Consider the following 21758-nt stretch of genomic DNA (forward strand, 5'->3'; position numbering starts at 1 on the left):
ACAGTTTAAAAAAACAGCGAAAGGACCGTGCGGAAGGGAGATCAATACTTAAAGGAAAAATCCCTCTGCACCCAGAGAGAACCAATGAGAGTTAACATTGAGAACTGCAGACTATACTTTTGTAGCTAATCAAGACAATTTAGCAAATAGTTTTTTCAGCAATGTTGTAAAATTGTATTGCCTCTGAATACTTTCATCAATGTAAACTAGTCAAATCAAACTCCAATGAGAATGAAAAGAGTCTCTAGGATGCTAATAGTGAATAAAGTCAGTTTAAATTTAACTTTGGTCGTTTACATAGTTTAGTGGTGCAATGACCACCTACTGAACCCACATGAAAGCAGCCATGACCATGCATTCTGAATGCTGCTTTTTGGAAACAGCACCCTCCTCCAGTAGCTACAACAAGGTAGCTCTCAAAGGCTGGCCTTTCCAGTTTTTCTTTCTTTCTATTTCATTGACGCTGACACTTTAAAACAATAGTGCAAAATCAATAAATGAATTTGCAAGTGTTAATGTTTAGAAAAGGCTTTTCCAAAGCACATGTGTCTGTGTATATTATATCCAAAGTACTGCATTTTGAATATATAAACACTTCACAATGTTTCACACACTCAATTAATTGAGCACATGATCCAAATACCTCAGAGTAGCACAGATTTTGTATGGTGAGAATGGTACAGTTTGGACAAATTCGGTCCACACTGCAATCATTTCAATGCGACACAGTCTTGGTATCTTTGTTACACACTGAATATTTTGGTGCACGGTGCGGACTGTTTAATGTGGCACAGCCTTACTACATTGCGAGTAGCACAGATTTGGTACACTCCCTACACAGTGCACTTGTTTCAGTGTGGCTTGTTCAGATGGCACAGACGTAATAAATTCAGAACATGCTCTGACATTTCTGCACAGATGTGATCAGCTTCAAGAATGTGACTCAATTAAAATTTAATGCAGGATTTTGCAGTTCTTTTTTTATTGATCGATGGCGATGTCTCAGCTTCACAATTAATTTCGACTTGTAGTTACAGGTGTTGCAAGCAGTATTCTGTCACCTTTTATGGTGATATCTGATGCCATTTGCAGGGAATTTGAGGGCGAGAAGCCATGCCAGTGAACAAAACAACAAAACTGTTATTTCATACTTTAAAAGTTGGCACAAAAAGATTCCACTATTAGCCTAATGTCAGTAAACCAGTGACGTGGGCTCAATGCTGGAATGCTCACAATTAATTTAGACAGACCAAGTAAAAGCTTGCATTCTATCACATAATAGTACAGTGTACTTAAGCACTAATACTTTTGCAATCACAGCACTAATAAAGAAACAGACCCATTTAACTTCAATAATCACCCCAGATAAGACAAACAAGGAAACTTCCTGAGATGACAACAGCTGTTCGGTCAGAATTGATTATTTTTCTCTGAAGCAGCACACCTCTTCCTACATTTTCTCACCTCGCTGGTTTATGTTGTTTCAGGCTGTCCACTTAGTCTTAAGACCCTGGAGAGAGTGACCTGCCATTCTCAGCCTGCAGCCAGAAGGTTTTCAATTCCATTTACAGGGAGTTACTGAGCACGTGCTCAGCATATCCCCACAATTGCAATGATGAAATGAGGAGCTCACTGGAGCAGATAATCAAACCTACATCAGTTCACTCCTCTCTCACTATCAAACCTGTATCTTTTCGCTCCACTCTTGTGCCACGACAGTCGTGATTATTTCTAATATTCATTAAACTTCACATTTAAAAGTAAATTTAAGCTAATTGCTGCAACTTGTTTTGTGGTCATTCTCCCACTTAGTTGAAAATGACAGCTTTGGGAACTAATAACTGGAAACATTAAATTAGTGCAATTTACAAATACTATGAATTTGGTGAGGTGCAACTGTCCTCCGTGGTAGGGAGAAAAAAGAAAAAATTATGCTGATACAAAAGGGTCACAAATATTTCCTGTATGCATGTGACTACATGCTCAATGGTATCCTCCTGTATTTAAGTATCACTGTCACTGTTGAAGCTGCTGCAGTCATTCAGCCGTTAAATGTTTCAGTTTAACTCGGTCAATGAGTGACTTTCCATCAATCTCATCTGCTCTGCTTATCTGTTAATAATTATTCTCTTGTAAAAGTCAGATGCTCTTCTTCTTCCTTCATTTTGTTTTTTTTGTTATCCACATGGGTAATCAATCTTCACAAAATGGTTTTTCTACAGCTCCTGCATTGGCCTCCTGTGCAATGGCAATGAAGGATCTGTCCTCCTGTACTATGTCAATGAATGTTCAGGCCTTCAGTACTGTAACAAGGAATGGCCAGAGCTCCCGTAACACACCAAGGGATACCCAGGCTTCTGTAACACATGGAATCAAAAATTACCGGAGAGAGTGCCTGTAATCCAGCACTATGGGAGAGTATAGGGAGATGCAAGTGGACAATGCAGGATGAAGGGCAAACATCTTGGTATAATCCATGGGTATGGGGAGGTAACATTGGAAGGGGACAAATCTAATCCAATATCATATAACAAAGTTCAATAGTAACCCAACAGTACTGAAATTAAAAAGGAAATCAGGAAAGCAAAGAGAGGGCATGAAAAAATATTGGAACTCCCTACCTAACAGCACTGTGGGAGAACCTTCACCACACGGACTGCAGTGGTTCAAGAAGGCGGCTCATCACCACCTTCTCAAGGGCAATTAGGGATGGGCAATAAATGCTGGCCTTGCCAGCGACGCCCACATCCCATGAACGAATAAAAAAAAAGTAAAATCAAGGAAAACCCAAAGATGTTTTATAAATACATAAAGAGCAAGAGGACAACTAAGGAAAGAGTAGGGCCTATTAGAGACCAAAAAGGTAACCTATGTGTGGAGGCTGAAGGCGTGGGTATGGTTCTTAATGAATACTTTGTGACTGTCCACACAAAAGAGGGGGACGATGCAGACATTGTAGTTAAGTAGGAGTGTGAAATATTGGATGGGATAAACATAGTGAGGGAGGAAGTATTAAGGGGATTAGCATCTTTGAAAGTAGATAAATCGCCAGGCCCGGATGAAATGTATCCCAAGCTGTTAAGATAAACAAGGGAGGAAATAGTGGAGGCTCTGACCATCATTTTCCAATCCTCACTGGCTACAGGCATGATGCTGGAGAACTGGAGGACTGCTAACGTTGTACCATTGTTTAAAAAGGGAGAAAGGGATAGACCGATGGTGGTGGGCAAATTACTGGAAACAATTCTGAGGGACAATGTTAATCGTCATTTAGGAAGGCATGGATTAATCAAGGACAGTCAGCATGGATTTGTTAAGGGAAGGTCGTGTCTGACTGACTTGATTGAATTTTTTGAGGCGGTAACAAGGAGGGTCGATGAGAGTAATGCGGTTGATGTAGTCTACATGGATTTTAGCAAGGCTTTTGACAAGGTCCCCCATGGCAGACTGGTCAGGAAAGTAAAAGCCCATGGGATCCAAGGGAAAGTGGTTAGTTGGATCCAAAATTGGCTCAGTGTCAGGAAGCAAAGAGTAATGATTGGCGGGTATTTTTGTGAGTGGAAGGCTATTTCCAGTAGGGTTCCGCAGGCCTCAGTGCTAGGTCCCTTGCTTTTTGTGGTATTTTTCCATGAATTAGACTTAAATGTAGGGGGCATGATTAAGAAGTTTACAGACGATATAAAAATTGGCCGTGTAGTTGACAGTGAGGAGGAAAGTTGCCGATTGCAGGAAGATATCAATGGACTGGTCAGGTGGACAGAAAAGTGGCAAATCGAATTCAATCTGGAGAAGTGTGAGGTAATGCATTTGGGGAGGGCAAACAAGGCAAGGGAATACACAATAAATGGGAGGATACTGAGAAGTGTAGAGGAACAGAGGGATTTTGGAGTGCATGTCCACAGATCCCTGAAGGCGGCAGGATGGGTAGATAAGGTGGTTAAGAAGGTATATGGGACACTTTCCTTTATTAGTCGAGGCATAGAATATAAGAGCAGGGAGGTTATGCTAGAACTGTATAAAGCATTGGTTAGGCCACAGCTAGAGTACTGGTCACCACATTAAAGGAAAGATGTGATTGCACTGGGGAGGGTACAGAAGAGGATGTTGCCAGGACTGGAGAATTTTAGCTATGAGGAAAGATTGGATAGGCTAGGGTTGTTTTCTTTGGAACAGAGGAGGCTGAGGGGAGATTTAATTGAGGTGTATAAAATTATGAGGGGCCTAGATAGAGTGGATAGGAAGGACCTATTTCCCTTAGCAGAGAGGTCAATGACCAAGCGGCATAGATTTAAAGTAATTGGTAGAAGGATTAGAGGGGAGCTGAGGAGAAATTATTTTCACCAAGAGTGTAGTGATGATCTGGAACTCACTGCCTGAAAGGGTGGTAGAGACAGAAACCCTCATCGCATTTAAAAAATACTTGGATATGCACTTGAAGTGCCGTAACCTACAAGCCTACGGACCAAGAGCTGGAAAGTGAGATTAGGCTGGATAGCTATTTATCGGCCGACGCGAACACGATGGGCCGGATGGCCTCCTTCTGTACCATAAATTTCTATGATTCTATGAGTACTGGGGTGAGCAAATGGAATGTAACAACAGATGGCCAGTTCTGTCCAGTCCTATCCTGTCTCAGTGGGCAATATTTAGTGATAACATCACAATCTCTTGGAAATATCATTGAATCAATTTCAAGCAAAAATTCCAAGGTGGAACAAAGCTCAAGGTTATTATCAGAAGACCACTTGAAAGCATCTGGGCAAATTAACCTGAAATCTGCTTAAACTCCTGATAGCGCCTTATCAAATAGAACTTTAATAAATTAAAAACACAATTTTCATGATCTGATCAAGGCCACTTGGCCCATCAAACCTATCCCTCCAAACCACACCAATATAGCCCCGAGTTAAATTGCTGCCAGTTTCTTACCACCATCTCCGTGCAGTGCTTCTAATTCTTGAGAAAATTCCTTGTGTTGTTTTGATGGAGCTTCTTTCTGTTCAAATCAAAAATGATTTATTTACTCATCCCATGTACATTGCAAGCAGAATACTAACAAGAATAATTCACTCAGAATTATTCAGTAAGGGCTGCAAGATTCAGCAATGAACAACAATCAAATATGTTTCCCTCTCTTTGTAATTACAATCTACCATATACATTTTAACTTGTCTTTGTCATACATGTAACACTCTTACTGTTCTCTGGTTTAATATGCACCATCCCCCTTCCCTGACTACCTGCAATGACGGAACTCCAGAGCAATGCCTGAGTGTTAGAGGTTTTAGGAGGGAGGTCGCTATCCTCTGTATTTACTGGTCTTGCCGAAAAACCCAATCTTACTGCCAGAAGGAGTAGCATGACGGCCAAACACTCATCAACCATCTCATTGAAACAGATTCAGCACTATGTCTCCTGGGTCTTCCCATTGTGACCCCAATAAGGCTGAGCCAAGTGAAATTCTTTGAAATCTGGAAATTTTTTGACATTGCCTAAAGGCTGGCTGCCCCATCAACAGCAGCCCCGGCATACCCTACATTTGCAGTGTACTCCATCCAACCTGAACAGGCTAACTGTCAAACCCATGGTAGTCAAACTATAACCCTTCAGATACTGATACTGTGGGCAAGCATAACACCAATTCGACCAGGAATCAGTCCTTTTTTTTATTCATTCATGGGATGTGGGCGTCGCTGTCGAGGCCGGCATTTATTGCCCATCCCTAATTGCCTTTGAGAAAGTGGTGGAGAGCTGCTTTCTTGAACCATTGCAGTCCGTGTGGTGAAGGTTCTCCCACAGTGCTGTTAGGAAGGGAGTTCCAGGATTTTGACCCAGCGACGATGAAGGAACGGCGATATATTTCCAAGTCGGGATGGTGTGTGACTTGGAGGGGAACGTGCAGGTGGTGTTGTTCCCATGTACCTGCTGCTCTTGTCCTTCTAGGTGATAGAGGTCGCAGGTTTGGGAGGTGCTGTCGAAGAAGCCTTGGCGAGTTGCTGCAGTGCATCCTGTGAATGGTACACACTGCAGCCACTGTGCGCCGGTGGTGAAGGGAGTGAATGTTTAGGGTGGTGGATGGGGTGCCAATCAAGCGGGCTGCTTTGTCCTGGATGGTGTCGAGCTTCTTGAGTGTTGTTGGAGCTGCACTCATCCAGGCAAGTGGAGAGTATGCCATCACACTCCTGACTTATGCCTTGTAGATGGTGGAAAGGCTTTGGGGAGTCAGGAGGTGAGTCACTCGCCTCAGAACACCCAGCCTCTGACCTGCTCTTGTAGCCACAGGATTTATATGGCTGGTCCAGTTAAGTTTCTGGTCAATGGTGACCCCCAGGATGTTGATGGTGGGGGATTCAGCGATGGTAATGCCGTTGAATGTCAAGGGGAGGTGGTTAGACTCTCTCTTGTTGGAGATGGTCATTACCTGGCACTTGTCTGGCGCGAATGTTACTTGCCACTTACCAGCCCAAGCCTGGATGTTGTTCAGGTCTTACTGCATGCGGGCTCGGACTGCCTTATTATTTGAGGGGTTGCGAATGAAACTGAACACTGTGCAATCATCAGCGAACATCCCCATTTCTGAACTTACGATGGAGGGAAGGTCATTGATGAAGCAGCTGAAGATGGTTGGGCCTAGGACACTGCCCTGAGGAACTCCTTAAGTCATCTACAATCCCAGCCACTCAGTAAAATTCACTCACTACTACAATCTACCATAAATATTATACCATGAACGCTACACTATGAGTTCAATGTATTCAATTTTAACCCTATCAGCCCAGTAGAAACCCGGAGGGGGGAGGAACAGCTAAAAATGAGCTGGTTACTTGCCAATTTGGAATTCGACCCTTTCCCACCGTCTGATAGTCACCAGCAGGGTTCTGCAGGTGGATGAGGCAACTGCCTGAAGCAGGCCAGGGCCTAATGAATTTACGCAACTCAGGGTCTTATTATATCAAAAGGAGCCTGATGGCATTGTCAGCAGGACCTGAGCAGGAAGCTGCCGAGGTTTACCTACCAGGCTGAAGTAGATTGACAGCTGGTGGATAGATTGGAGACGCCCTCCCTGTAAGTGAAAAAAATTCCTTTATGGGGCCAGCAGTACAATGAGTGCTTCTCCGGGCCCCCACAAGGAAATTCGAAGCCTCCCCTGTTACCCTACCCCCCACCCCCCTTTCTTCTGCCATACCTTAAAAAAAACCTCCCTTGCCACTTACCTGGTTCTTTGCCTGTCAGCAGCTACTGCACCCTCTTCCCACCCATTCCATCTGTTTTAGTGATGTTGGTTGAGGGATAAATATTGATCAGGACACTGGGGTGCATTCCCCTGCTTTTCTTCGAATAGTGCCTTGGGACCTTTTACGTCCACCCCAGAGGGCAGATATCTGAACGATGGTACCTGCAACAATGCAGCACTCCCTCAGTACCACACTGAAGTGTCAGCCTGGATTATGTGCTCAAGTCCCTGAAGTAGGAATTGAACCGACGACCTTCGGCCTTAGAGTTGGGAGTGCTGCCACTGAGCCAAGTCTGACACCTGATGCACCCAAACCTGTCCTATAAACTTTAAAATACCACAACATCTCCTATAAATCTTCTGATCTATCCAAAACCCTTTGATAAACTCTAAAATGCCCAAACCTTTCCTACTAAAACTCTAAAACACTCAGACCTCTCTTATAAACCCTCTGATAGAGCCACACATTTTTCACAAGCTATTTTGTTACACAATAAATTTGCACAATCACATTTGTATCCTTTCATATCATTGCACAAGACATATGTCTGGGGATCCAGAGAGAAAATGGTCCTATATGGGACAATAAAAAAGCACACCAAATTCACCCAGTGCAGAGGAGCAACAGAAATTAGTGCTGTAATTGTCTCTAATGCTTTTTGGAATAGCTGGGCCACTTAGAAAGAAAGACTTGCATTAATATAGCGCCTTTCATGACCTCAGGACGTCCCAAAGTGCTTTACAGCCAATGAAGTACTTTTTGAAGTGTAGTCACTGTTGCAATGTAGGAAACACAGCAGCCAATTTGCACACAGCAAGGTCTCACAAACAGCAATGACCAGATCATCAGTATTAGTGATGTTGGTTAAGGGATAAATATTGGCCAGGACACCAGGGGAACGCCAGGCAAGAGTGCTACCACTGAGACATGGCCTTAGCTAACATTTGGTGTCCACATGTAGTTCAGTCAGTTGTATTATGGAACATGATGGATAAAGTAAGTGTGCTACTTAAAACATGGATGCATTTGGGCTGCTTTGCTCCAGTGCTAAAGTTGTTGTGTAAACTCACCCTTTGTCTGGTGCTAGTCGGCAGTAATCAGATGCTACATTAACACAGGACCGCACACCACCCCCCCCACTTCACTGTGTACCAAACATGCATGTCATAAAAACCTGTTGCACCACGAAATGAAGAGCAAATGCACAGGGCAAAGAAAATAGAATTCTTCCCATCACATAACAACAGCTGCATGTACAAGATGCAATGTACTTGGGGGTATGTGTGGGCAAGGTAGTAAATGCATAGTTTTATATTTGTGCAGAAGCTACCTGTTTACAAGGTGATATATTATGAGCTTTGATACATTTACAATGTATCGCAGAGACTGTTGATGCTCAGGAGACATCCAGCGGAAAATTTCAATTGCGTCAGGACCATCTGAAAATCAAAAGCAATAACAGTGCAACTCGAGACAGCGATTTATCAGTGTCTCATTGTCCCAGTCATCCAGTGACGCATGAACATTAAAAGTGGAACACAAACAAAAGATTCTCAGTCTTGAGATTTTCTGCTTCTGGAAGATATTAGCTTTGATTTTCCGATCCCAACAACATCTGTGTCGTAAATGACACGTAGTCAGCTCGGTGTGTTGTGGGCCGCCAAGCCAGTCCACAGCGTTTGGAGCTGATTGCATACAATTCTAGGCAGCCAGGCCATTTGAATCATTAGCATAAGCTTCCAGTGCAGCTTTGGCCTTGAGCCAGCGGTAACTCTAATGGGGCAGGTGGAAATCTTACCATCAGCTCTAATTTGAAGGGATGTGACTACATAGGGGGGCAAATATGAAGGCCGATTTGTGGTTAAGATTAAGTTTGGGCTGTTCTTCATAGTTTCTGGCCTTCCATGACTGATTGCCTGCAATTTTGCCACCTCATTAGAATAATTATTAGAAGCTGGCTGCACAACTTTGACCTCGTGCAGGGAGCCAACTTAACGGAAGGTGTACAAAATCTGGCTATCAACTCTAATTTAAAGGGATGTGCACACTTAAAGGTACACATATAAAGGGTGTACGTAATCATTGTCAGCATCTCTTTCTATCTTTGGTTTAAGGCCATTTACCTTGAGGCCTCACGATCGCTATATGCGGGGACAAATATAGTTTCAGCATTTATAAAGGTTCAAAATCAATTTTAAGTGTGCGCCAAACTTCACCAATGCAAAAATAAGCCCTAAACAATGAAAGTAAATTCATCAATAAAAATGCATATAAAGCAATATAATAAGCAAAATGCAAAACTGTCTTGTCAACCAAAAATTAAAGTGCGATAATTCACCTTTAACCAGCCTACTCCTTCAGGCCAGCCTATCCACACACAGCTGCACACGTTTGAAATGGGCATGTAGTGCTGCTGGTGAGGAAGTGTGAGAAAGGTACATGATCCAGAAAAGGATCAATTTACATTAAATCTACAGGTATAACGCATGCACCTGTACGTATTCCAGAACCTGCATTTAGAGTCACCGATGCAGTCTCCAAAATCCAGGCATTCTTCTTCACCACAAAATGTGACCTGCTATAAATTTATGACCAGTTCTAGTCCCTAGGAAGGCTCTGTATCGCCTCATTTTTTTGACCTGGGCTTGCCCCCAGCAACTCCCTGCATGTCCTGATTTTGTGAACTGTCACTTGCCACTAGCAAGCACTGCCAACAGAGCCTCACAAAATCAGTTGTCTATGAGCAAACTGCAACACCAGCGGAACGAGGAGATCAGATGACAAAAAAATATATAGAAACGAGGCTGGTTGACAGAACTGTGACTAGTAGTTGCAATACTTTGGCCACTTTCAACAAATCGCCACAGATAGATTACGTATACACCCGATGGAAACTTGTATCAATGGCATCAAATGCCTTGGAATACAATACAAGCAACAAATTGATTCTATCAAAGAAACAACCAATGGGAGACAGCTGAGACAGCAGACCATACCGGAGAGACATGCGTGTTATTGGGCGATTGTGAGGCCTCAAGGTCAATGTCCTTAAACCAAAGATAGAAAGAGATGCTGACAATGATTACGTACACCCTTTATATGCGTACAACTTGCCATGTGCATGGTTTTACGCATATACAAGATGATACAATGTAGGGCCATTGCGTGCATATCATGCTGCGTGTGGGTGTGTGGGAAGCACGAGCTGCTTCTGTGAGTTTATAAGATTGTATCTTGTACACCTGTACAACAATCAGGTCTCACCGAGCTATGCAATCTGTTGCAGCCAGACTACAAACAATGTCAAGAACTGGGACAGCTCTTCCTGTTGCTGTCAAGGTCACCATGGCATAAAGCGTCTATGCTTGTTTGTAAGGACATATAAGATACTCTGCATGCGATAGCACATGTGTATAAAAGCCTCGATATTGCAATACTGTAAAAATTGGACTATATACACCCTTGGTTTTGGTGCAGTATTACTAGTATCATGTGGGGTGGAGGGAGGTGAATTTTACAATCTAGGACTCTCCCCTTTATCTGCCTAGGCACCCAAAGATTTAGCCCTACTGGCAGAAGATGCTGCATTAAGTTCCTAAAATCGCCAAACCTCTCACTGAAGCAGATCTGAAACACTGTCTCCTGGCCCCCAGCATGGGCACTACCAAAGGCTGAACCAAAAAAGCTTCTTCAAACTCTGGTGCCAATTTTTGATCCATTGCCAGCATGCTCCACCCTACCGAGCAGGCTAACTGTCAAACCCTCGTAGCCTAACTAAAACCCATCAGGCAACGACACTGAGGAGAAGCACAACAATGTCCAAGGTTGTGCCCAGAGACCCAATAAAGCTCACTTACTACCACAATCTATCATATTGTACACTACACTACGACTACAATGTATGTCAAGGTGTTGAAATCAAAGAACTGTTAAGAAGTCTGCCTAAGGTAAAAATCTGTGTCCCTTCCAGTTAGTGTCTCCTCGCCACTGGAAAGTGCTAAAGGTGTTTCCTCATGCAAATAGAGCATCAGTCACTTTCTTTATGCAGGAATGAACAGCAGATGTCGCTTACAGTGACCAAGATCCTTTTGCATATAATCTACTTATGGTAGTGAGGCCCACACATGCAGGAAGTAAAGTTCGGCATGCCCAAGGTCAGACTCCATAGTTTTATGATCCATGCCGACTGCCTCTGAGTCCTCACAATATTGGCCTTCAGGTGAATAAGATGCTTGTTTTTATAACGTATGCAATTCTGTGTGTATGTCAACAATAACAACTTGCATTTATATAGTGCCTTTAAAGCAGTAAATCGTCCCAATGTGCTTCACAGGAGGGTTATCAAATAAAGTTTGACACCGAGCCACAGAAGGAGACATTAGGACAAGACAGGTGACCAAAAGCTTTTTGAAAGGTATGTTTTAAAGAGTGGCTTAAAGGAGGAGAGAGAGGCGGAGAGGTTTAGTCATATATCAGTATGGGTGTGTAAGATGGCGGGTGCTTGGCTGCGTGGGGCATCTGCAGTTCATTCTTGCATAAAGCAAGTGACTGATGCTCTACTTGCCAGGGCAAACACTTCTCAATTTCCAGTGGAAAAGAGACATCAACTGTATAGTTGACCCTGAAATGGCACAGTATAACAGAGGAAAAATGAAGGAAAATCAGGTGGGAATTTAAGAGGAAGGTGCTGCGATGTTGCAGCAAGACACCAGAAGAGAGGAGGGCGAGGTTAAAGAGGAAGAAGTGCCCAAAAGATCAGAAAAAATGTGCCGAGGTCCCAACATTTTTGGGGCCTGAGAAGGCGAAGGAGAGGTGACCACGACTGGACTCTCTCCCTCTAAAAGGGACATCATTGAACTGCACCCTTACCCCAACCTAGATTTTCATCTACGCACTCCAACAGCCATTAGCCTTCCCTTCACACACGCACAATCCCACCAACCCCTCACCCCATGTAAATGACAGCAATGAGATGGAGCCTGGCAACTGCATAATTTCCCTGTCGACCTCAAAGACTGCCAGGATTAGGGGTGGCAGTAGCCGCTGAGGCAGTGTTGGAAGACCCAAGGATGTCCCTTCTAGAGGGAGACAGTCCAGTAGTGATCATCTCTCGCTCTCCTCAGGCCCCAAAAGGTACCATGTTAAGACTTTGGCTCATTTTTCTGTTCTATGGGGCACTTCTTCCTCTTTAAGATCAGCCTCCTCTCTCCTGGTATTCTGCACCATCACAACTTCCTCATCAGCTCCCTCTTGATGCCAGGGATCCTGCCGGGAGCCTGCCCTGCATAGACGATTACCTCTGACCCCGGAAACTGGATCGGGGTCACAGCGGGGTCGAGCCAGTGGGCAGAAGCCCTGCTCCGACCCTCCTTTGGCAGGAGAAGGGAAATGCGGGTCAGTTTCTCCATGCCAGGTGGAAATTTGCACCATCTCACTATGTAAGACCATTTTCTCGCTAGGATTCCAGACATAATTCCAGTGCAATGACTCAATAGCGTAGCAGAAATGTGCACAAACATGGTATCAACTCAAAAGAGGCAACCGTAAAGTCATTGCCTGGAAACAAAAAAATATTTACTCTTGTGGTTACATGGAGTGTGGTGTTGCTTCACATTCACTTTAGCGCAACTCTAGATTGAAAACAATTTGTGGTGCCAAATTATTCCCTGCTTGCCAACCTTTCACTACATTTGCTGTAAAAAAACATTGTACCCTCTCTTGAGCTATTTCTACAATGTGAAGTAGGAGGTGATGCAGCTATAAGCTGACTTTACCACACACTCTGCATCGATGTGAATTGTTTTTCTTTAAAGTTGATGCAAGTTGTGTAGGTAACACAGGGTGTAAAATTGCTGCTTGTAGAATTTTGCCAAGTGACAAGAGGGAACATCGAGAGGGCCGTTCTCATTCATTTCGGCTTCGCATCAACTTCAATCTAGTGAATTTTATGAGTAAGCGCTCTTGTGTGTGTGGCCTCATTCGATGGGAGGGCAGATCAGTCAATCGGGCATCGAGATCAGCGTCACCAGTTCATGGCCCTTCCGGTCTTCCAGTCCTTTTAAAATTAATAATAGAAGATTTGGCAAAGGGAGGCGCTAATCACCACGCCTGATTATCCAACTGATTACAGACCAGCTATGGTCTAATTGAATGGCAGATCAGGCTCGAGAGGCTGAATGGCCTACTCCTGTTCCTATAACTGAGCGAGACTCTGCTCTGGGAACGCTAACTCGCAAAATTAGCCACATGTTTTTATTGTAAGCAGATAGCCATTGGAAATTTGTTAACATTAAAATGTACCCATCCTTTGAATACTGGTGAGTGATACTCTGTGCTTGCAGGTTCCACATCACTGTAGGCCGATGCCGGTCTTGACCTACTACCTCCAGTATAACTGTGCTCTTTGGTAAGAGTAACTGGTTCCTTGTGGCTACATGCGATTTTAAGCAAATTCAAGTTTAACAGCTGTTGTCTATGCACACAGTTATTAGGAAAGGTGTGGTATTGAGCTCAACCTTATCAAAACAGTTTCCATTTAAAACTGCATTCTGTTTCTTAGTTACAGCCCACTTGCTACTAATAGAATAACAAGATTGTTACTAACAGAGTTGGAGAGACATTGGTTGAGGTGAATAGCATAGATGCATTTAAGGGGAAGCAATGAAGGAGAAAGGAATAGAAGGGTGTGTCATTAGGGTGAGATGAAGTAAATAAAGTGTGAAGCATAAACACTGGCGTTGGTCCAAACGGTCTGTTCCTGTGCTGCAAATTCTCTGTAATTTAATCGATCATTTATTTTTATTGAAGTTATGCTGTTTACCTTGTAGAATCCAAGGATTAATACAAGGTGCAATTCTGCGACCAGGATCTCCCAGCGGAGGAGCAATGCACGCAGGGGTGCAGGTCAGGAAACCGCAGGCCTGTAGGCCGTGAATTGATATTGACAGAACATCACAAGCTGTGGGGCTACGATTTCCTGAAAGTATCCCTCCTCACCTGGAGCGCCTGATTACAGAATCATCTTTATCGTGTCGATGGACAGATGCTGTGATATTCGAATATTGTCAAATTCTCCACCTGGTTCCCCAGGTAAAATTCCACTTTTAACAAGAAAATGGACCTATTTTTCTCCATAATTATGACCCAAAACAAAATTGTGGTTTTGAAAATGTGATTTCTGAGAATGTGATTTCATTAGCAAATCGTTAATTACAGAGGAAAAACAATCATTCTCCCATTCTTTGTCAAAAGAAGAATTTCAACTCTGTCCAAAGGTCATCGACTTGAAACCTTAACAACAACTTGCATTTACATAGCGCCTTTAACGTGGTAAAACATCCCAAGACGCGACACAGGAGTATTATCAAACAAAATTTGACTCTGATCCACAAAAGAAGATATTAGGACAAGTGAGGTAGGTTTTAAGGAGCATCTTAAAGGAGGAGAGAGGGGTAGAGAGGCGAGAGGTTTAGGGAGGGAATCCCAGAGCTTAGGGCCTAGGCATCTGAAGGCACTGCCGCAAAGAAAACCGTGGATGCCCAAGAGGGCACAATTGGAGGAGCGCAGAGATCTTGAAGGCTTGTAGGACTGGAGGAGGTTAGGGAGATAGAGAGAGACAAGGCCATGGAGGGATTTGAAAACAAGGCTGAGAGTTTTAAAATCGAGGTGTTCCCGGATTGGGAGCCAATGTAGGTCAGCGAGCACAGGGGTGATGGGTGAATGGGACTTGGTGCGAGTTAGGATATGGTCAGCAGAGTTTTGGATGAGCTCAAGTTTACGGAGGGTGCAAGTTGGGAAGCCGGCCAGGAGAGCATTGGAATGGTCTATAACTCTAAGTTTTTCTCTTTCCACAGATGCTGCCTGACCTGAGTGTTTTCCAGCATTTTCTGTTTTGCATTTGAACAATTTCATACGTTTGGAATAGGCCTGACAAGGAAGGGGCAAATATCATAGGCAGCCACCTAATGGGTGGTGTGCCATTGACAAAGGTGTGAGGGTCAGCAGTAGATGGTTCATTGGGGCTGGAGAGTCTGAGGATAAAACAACAAATACCTCCCCATGAAATATGTTCAGCTACAGCCCAAGTCCTTCAGAGCCCAAGTAAATGCAACGTTTTTATATGAAAACAAATTGTAATGTTAATATAGAATTTATTGCAAGGAAGCATTTGTTCCAAACCTGGAGTTACAAATGCGGAATTCCTGCTCCCACCTTCACCCATTTCCCTGTGATTATCAAATACAGCTCTCACTCCTCATTGTTTCCCATTTGATTCTAACTTGGCACTCCCTCTCCCCCCATTTTTATAAGCCCAGCTGCTTCTTTCCCCCTTATCGCAAGCATACTTGACTTAATGTTGCAATCTAATAGTTAGTTTGATGAAGCTCCTCCTCCTCTATCACCATTTACTGACCAGTTCCTAGCCCCTTGATTCTTCCAATATCTCCATGCTGGAATATGTTTGAATGAACTGGATGAACAGTGATGGCTCCATTCAGCCCTTCCGTTTATCTGCACTCAGCGAGCTCGGTTGGCCATCTTTACTCTTAAACATATCTACAAACAAGAAAATTTCAGAAACAGGAAACTTTCACAACCAGTCATCAACCCAAGGTAAATCTTCTGATTTAACTCTTAAAATGTCAGCAAGAGGCACTAAAACAGAATGGATATTTTTACAAAAAATGCAAGATTATTGCCTTAGTGTGAATGAAAATCATTTGTCGTTAAAATTGTATTTCTATCTTTAATGCACCTTGTGGTATTCAGCCTGCTCATTATCAAAAAAAAGTGAAATATTGCAGCTAGCACATTCCTTACTATTATGTATGGCTGCCAAAAGTACTGCAGAGGGTCTATATATTTAGACAGACAGATAACATCCAGACAGATCTTTGAGCATTTAAAACATCGTTGTCATAGATCTTCCACTCGTTGGTCACTGAAATCCGAGAATTGTAACAAGGTGCATTCAGCTGACCAACAACACGCTTGCTTGTCTTGCTTCCTCAGTTGAAAAAGTTCCCAGTCTAAAGGAATCTGAAGCTTACCTCCTTTCTCGATTTACAGCAGCACAACTTGCTGCTGCTGCAACCCATTCTCCAGACTGGCTGCGAGATATCTGCCTGTGAAAAGCCTGCTGCCTCTAACACTGGCGGCGAAACATTAAACCCTCAGCATTTAGTAACCCAATTGGTTTGAACTGAACCCAGGGTCTGCTGTTGGAACTTGTGGTTAGCAGTTAGGGTTACCGTATTTCCTGTGAACCACACGCCTTCAGTAAACCATAAAACTACTGAAGTCCCATTTTTATGGCATTTAGCTGACCTGCAGCTTTAAACTAAACAAGTAAATGACACAAAAGTGAAATGTTATTTTAATCCTTTTGGGAGCAGAAATTTTTCTGAATGCATTTTAAAATTTGTGTTTTTTAAAAAAATACAACTCCAGTTGCAGGAAATGATTGTGGGAGGTGCCTTTCAGACCTCAGAAGGTGTCTGTTGCTGAAGATTAAGTGTAATAAACAATGTGAAGGATGTTGGGACTGCGCTGCACTTTCACTATTAAGAGTGTGTGGTCAACGTCAATTCCTACAGACCCAGAGGCTTAGCAAGGATTAGGAATTTATGGGTTAATATCGGATCAACAATGATGTGACTCGTCCTGTTTCTGGAAAAGTACATAAGCCATCAGTGGCCATGGAAAAGTTAAAGTTCAAGTGAGCAGGGATAAGCATTAGCGAGGTACCCAAGCAGATTGTTGCTGACTGGCGAAGAGAGGAAAGAGAACAGTAGAAGGATTTCAGATAGCTGAAAGTTTTTGGTGTTGGACTCCAGGGAGGAACAGTGAGGGCGAATGGGTAGCAGGGGAGGTGGTGGTGAGGGAGTGGGGTGCACAGAATGAGATTGGTGAGAAGAAAGCATTAACCTGAAAGGGGAGCTTTGGGCACAAATGTCACTGTAAGTGAGGCTCATGAAAGGGAAGCTGCAGGTGAAGGGGAATTGATACAAGAAACACTACAGGAAGTGGTAGGTGAAGGGAAGAAAATAGACTTCCTGTGGTAGGAAGTGTTGGGGGGTGGGGAGGGAGGGAGGGACAGTTGCCATCACAAACATCATGGAAAACCAAGAAATAACTATAGAAAGTTAAAGCCATATAGAATTTTAGCTATTAATAAGCAGCAGCTTAGTTACTGATGGGAAAGGGACCCAAGCACTACATCCACCTCCTCGGGCCACGAGAACTGCAGGTTGCTAAGCAGCAATGCTGTCATGGCATTGTTGGATTCTTCCATGTTCTTGGATTGGTGGGCTAAACTCATTTTAAAGAAGAATACATAGGCACAATTCTTCCCTCAGTTACAAATGATACCATTATCTCAATACACAAGCAGTTTAAAAGTGTCAAATATGAACTCCCGCACGTGACTGCAATTTTGCATTACTGTAATTACAAACCATTGGTTTTATGAAGGCCCTTTTGAGTAAGGAGACCGCATGAATTAAATGCTTCCTTGGGGGGGCCGTGGCTACATCTGAAACATCGCAAAAGCACAAGAATAATGAGGTACATTGAACAACATGAAAAACATTCTTAAGCAAAATTCCATGATTGTGATCACTGACGATTTTCTCCAGTATTCACTTCAAAAGTTATATAAAATATTTATATTCCATAACCTAGCCCTACAAAAGCCGTAGAGATATTTTGAAGGAGAAAATATATTTATAGTGCGTAATCTAGGCCCATAGTGCAGGAAGATAGAACTTGAAGCAAATTGGGAAGTAACGATTTAGTGTTGCCAAACTTGTGTTTCCAGAAGAAGGAACGACTGAGAGAAATAGGGGTTATGCAGTTTAGAAGAATGAGCAATGAATCTTAAATTAAATACCATGAGGATGTTGGGAGGAAGAAGAATGTGCCCAAAAATCTTCAGCTACTCCATCAATGACCTATCCTACATCATAAGGTCAGGAGTGGGATTGTTTAGTGATGATTCTACAGTGTCCCGTTCCATTCACAACTTCCCCAATAATGAAGCATCCATGTCAGCTGACAGCAGGACCTGGTCACCATCCAAGCTTGGGCTGAGAAGTGGCAGGTAACATTTGAGCCACATCAGTGTCAGGCAATGACCATCTCCCACAAGAAAAGGCCCAACCACCTCCCTCTGACCTTCAACGGCATCAGCATTTCTGAGTAGCCCACCATCAACATCCTGGGAGGGAGGTCACCATTAACCAGAAGATTAATTGATAAAAGCTTTATGTTATAAACGATTTCACATGGTGTGTGTATTAGCCTCAGTACGTATTGGACACCACAAAATAGGAAGCTGAAGAACATTGGGTGCCAGCCTGCGTTATCTGCTTCTCTTTTCTTTGATGTCCAAGCTGACACAATGGAGGCTAATATTAATCAAAACTGTCCCACCTTGAACTATTTCCTGCAGTAACAGATCAGAGGCAAAAACAACTTACAGATCTCAGTAACTTCAACAAAACAATGAGCCAAGCAACACTTGATGTAATTAGATTCAGATTCCAGCCAGATATTTTTGTATTCTCCCCTTTTCATTCAGAAACCAGTTACTTCTTTAAAAAATGTAGTTAGCTGATATAATGTTATTTTCATTTCCTGATGCCTTAGCCTAACTTAAAAAAACATGAGATGATAAAGTACAGCAATATTTTATGATCTGATTCAGGGCAGACCCTTGTGTCTGTCACAGCCCCAAGTTTCCAGAAAAACATCAGCTGATCGATGTGGATGACATCCTTATTTTCCAAAAAGGATCCATCTGGAGCAGCCAGCACAATCTTCGTTTATCATTTTCCATCCCTGTGTGTTGAGCTTGTCAGAGTCTGTCGCTGGCAACCATAGTGAGAGCATTTTTGCCCTGCAGATCCAACTCGTGTAGAAGCATGCAGCAATACAGTTCGCAAACCACCTGCTGTGTTTAAAATCAGTGTGAAGGCAAATTGTAAATAGGCACTCCATTTTTATTTCATAATTAATTCTGGTCAAGTATGATCTGTGCTCTCTGCATGCAATGATCCATTACAAGATTTGTATATCCTCTTCAATTCATCTCCTGGTGCTCAGCAGCACAGTTCTCCTTCTGTGCTGCATCACTCATCCTCGAGTGACATCCTGTACCTGTTTATCCTTCATTTGGGGTTCAACATTTTCAGTGAGTACATGGAGAGTACTCATGGTGTGATGGTGAAAGTGGTGATCACTGTGCGGATGTACATTTTACTGGTGCGAATTTCTTCTACTAGTCCATGTCATTTTAGAGTTTCCCACAGCTCCAGGACGTTGTTATAGTTGGAGCAGTAATGCTACTTGTACCTCCTGTGAAGAAAAGGTATGGAGCTTTTCAGGTTATATTTGCAGGCACATTACTTTGCCACATTTAAATTGAAGTTACTTTTTTAAGAAACATCAACATAAACCATGCAATGTTTTTACATGTTTGATTTTTATTTCTATTTTTCTCCCCTTTCTTTCTGTCCTAAAGGCACTGACTCTTTGGAGGTTATATTGGATAACCCCCGAAACTGGGCGCCTGGTCGTTGAGATGCAGGCAGCACGTAACATTCATGCTGCCTAGAGATTTATCTGATTGTTGCGTGCAGCCAGCACTACCTGCACTGTTGAGTGGCTGCTCACCAGCAGGGGGCCCTGACATCATGAGGAGCTAGCACCACTTAAAGGCAGCCTGCACCACTTAAAGGCAACCTGCACATCTTAAAGGGAAAATGCATTGTGGCTGCAAGAAGTGGTGGAAGTCAATTGGGAAGTGAATCTGTGCTGCAATGTAGTGCAGCATGGTGATGATGGAACCTTTGGATTTTTTAATGAGCAACAACTAGGCTGCTCAAAGTTTGTGGGACTCTGGTATTTGCAAAATATAAGATAAGGGTCCGCAAGGAGTCTGAACGGAGATCAGACATTGCACACGTAAAACACAGATGCAGGTCCCATCCCTATGTTTACAAACTGTTGAGTTATTTAAAAACATTGAACAAAGGTTGACCCACATCCTCCAATCTGCAGGCCAGACCCCACCATTCTGCCGATCTGAGTTGTACCAGGCCTGTGAGAGAGCGTGCACCAAGGTTCTCTGATGATGCACTAGAGACCTTGGTGCAAGAGATGGACAGAAGGAGGACAATCCTATATCTGCAGGGGGGAGCAAGAGGCCCTCCAGACATATGCTCCGGAGGTAGCGGGAGGCAGTAGGGGACAAAGTCAATGCCAGGCACATAGTACCACAAACATGCAGAAAGAAGTTTAATGCTTTGACATGAGTGGTCAAGGTGAGTGAGGCCAACTGTCAAGTGGTGTCTCCTACCAACTGCACCACTAACTGCATCCACTGGTCCACACGCTACATCCCCCCATCATCCACCACATACCAACAAACTCTTTCAATCAGTACTCAACTCTTCCAATCAGATGCTTCCTCTCACTCTCACACATTACCAATGTTGCAAGCCGCGCACTCACAACTCACAGGTTACACACACTGGCAGCTATTCAACCATGACAGCCGCATCACCTAAACATCTTGCAGGACACTCACCGACACACATCCCGCTTTCTTGCAGGAGAAGGCAGCACATAACAGGAGGCAGCAAGTGGCAGTGACTTCATGGAACATGAACCTGCTGTCCTCTCTCAGGATGACAGCATTCCTGCCCCACCCCTGCCACTCCGCCAGTGGCCTTGCCGTTGCCTGTTAGCCAGCCAGCCCTCTCCCTGTAGGGTATTGAAACTTTATTATAGGAATACAGGAACAGGAGTAGGCCATTTAGCCCCTCGAGCCTGTTCCACCATTCAATGAAATCATGGTAGATCTGTGACCTAACTCCATATACCTGCCGTGGCCCCATATTCCTTAATACCTTTGGTTAACAAAAATCTATCAATCTCAGATCTAAAATTAACAATTGTGCTCACATCAACTGTGTTTGCAAAAGAGCGTTCTAATCTGCTCCCACCCTTTGCGTGTAGAAGCGTTTCCTAACATCACTCCTGCAAGTCCTGGCTCTAATTTTTAGGCTTTGTCCCCTAGTCCTAGTATTCAATTTTAGGAGACCTCCAAAAACAGGTACAAATGCATCAGCAGCCAGAAGCAATAATCCAGCAAATAACCTATAACTCCTGCATGATCCCTTTAAATAGCACTGGTGGGGGGTCCTCCATGCCGTTTAAGACCTGTTCAGCTGTGCGAGGTTAAGACAGTGCATTGGTTGGAGCGTTGAGTTCCAAAATTGCATCTATCCCTTTAAATCAGCGTTGAACACTGACCTATTGCATATTCTCCCTACTTTACATGGTGCCAGGGTTCGTTAAGTCCACGTGCGTGAGCGCCTTTACCAATATGGCGTCCTGTGCATGTCACGCTAGAAGTGTGCGCGTGCATTCGGGACGCCATTTTGGGTCCTTGGGAGTCCGCTTAGTGCCTACACAATGGGCGCTAGGCCCGCCCGATTTTGACCCCTTTGTGTTTCC

The 21758-nt window shown here is 43.5% G+C and overlaps 1 protein-coding gene and 1 long non-coding RNA gene across 2 annotated transcripts in view; one reads left to right on the forward strand and one right to left on the reverse strand.

The window, feature by feature from the left end:
- The window catches only part of LOC137332332 (coiled-coil domain-containing protein 69-like), a 37197-nt gene extending 20757 nt beyond the window's left edge, over nucleotides 1–16440 (reverse strand). Inside the window, exons 1-2 of the mRNA XM_067996081.1 lie at nucleotides 16286–16440; nucleotides 4930–4996 (exon numbers count right to left, since the gene is read on the reverse strand). Of these exons, the coding sequence (XP_067852182.1) occupies nucleotides 4930–4996; nucleotides 16286–16333 (115 nt within the window). The 5' untranslated portion in view covers nucleotides 16334–16440. The remainder of the gene's footprint in view (nucleotides 1–4929; nucleotides 4997–16285) is intronic.
- The window catches only part of LOC137332333 (uncharacterized), a 35905-nt gene continuing 25716 nt past the window's right edge, over nucleotides 11570–21758 (forward strand). The window contains exons 1-3 of the long non-coding RNA XR_010965634.1: nucleotides 11570–11649; nucleotides 14063–14324; nucleotides 15089–15848. This is a non-coding gene — a long non-coding RNA (uncharacterized lncRNA). The remainder of the gene's footprint in view (nucleotides 11650–14062; nucleotides 14325–15088; nucleotides 15849–21758) is intronic.

This window comes from Heptranchias perlo, chromosome 14, assembly GCF_035084215.1.
Source record: "Heptranchias perlo isolate sHepPer1 chromosome 14, sHepPer1.hap1, whole genome shotgun sequence".
Lineage (NCBI taxonomy): Eukaryota > Metazoa > Chordata > Chondrichthyes > Hexanchiformes > Hexanchidae > Heptranchias > Heptranchias perlo.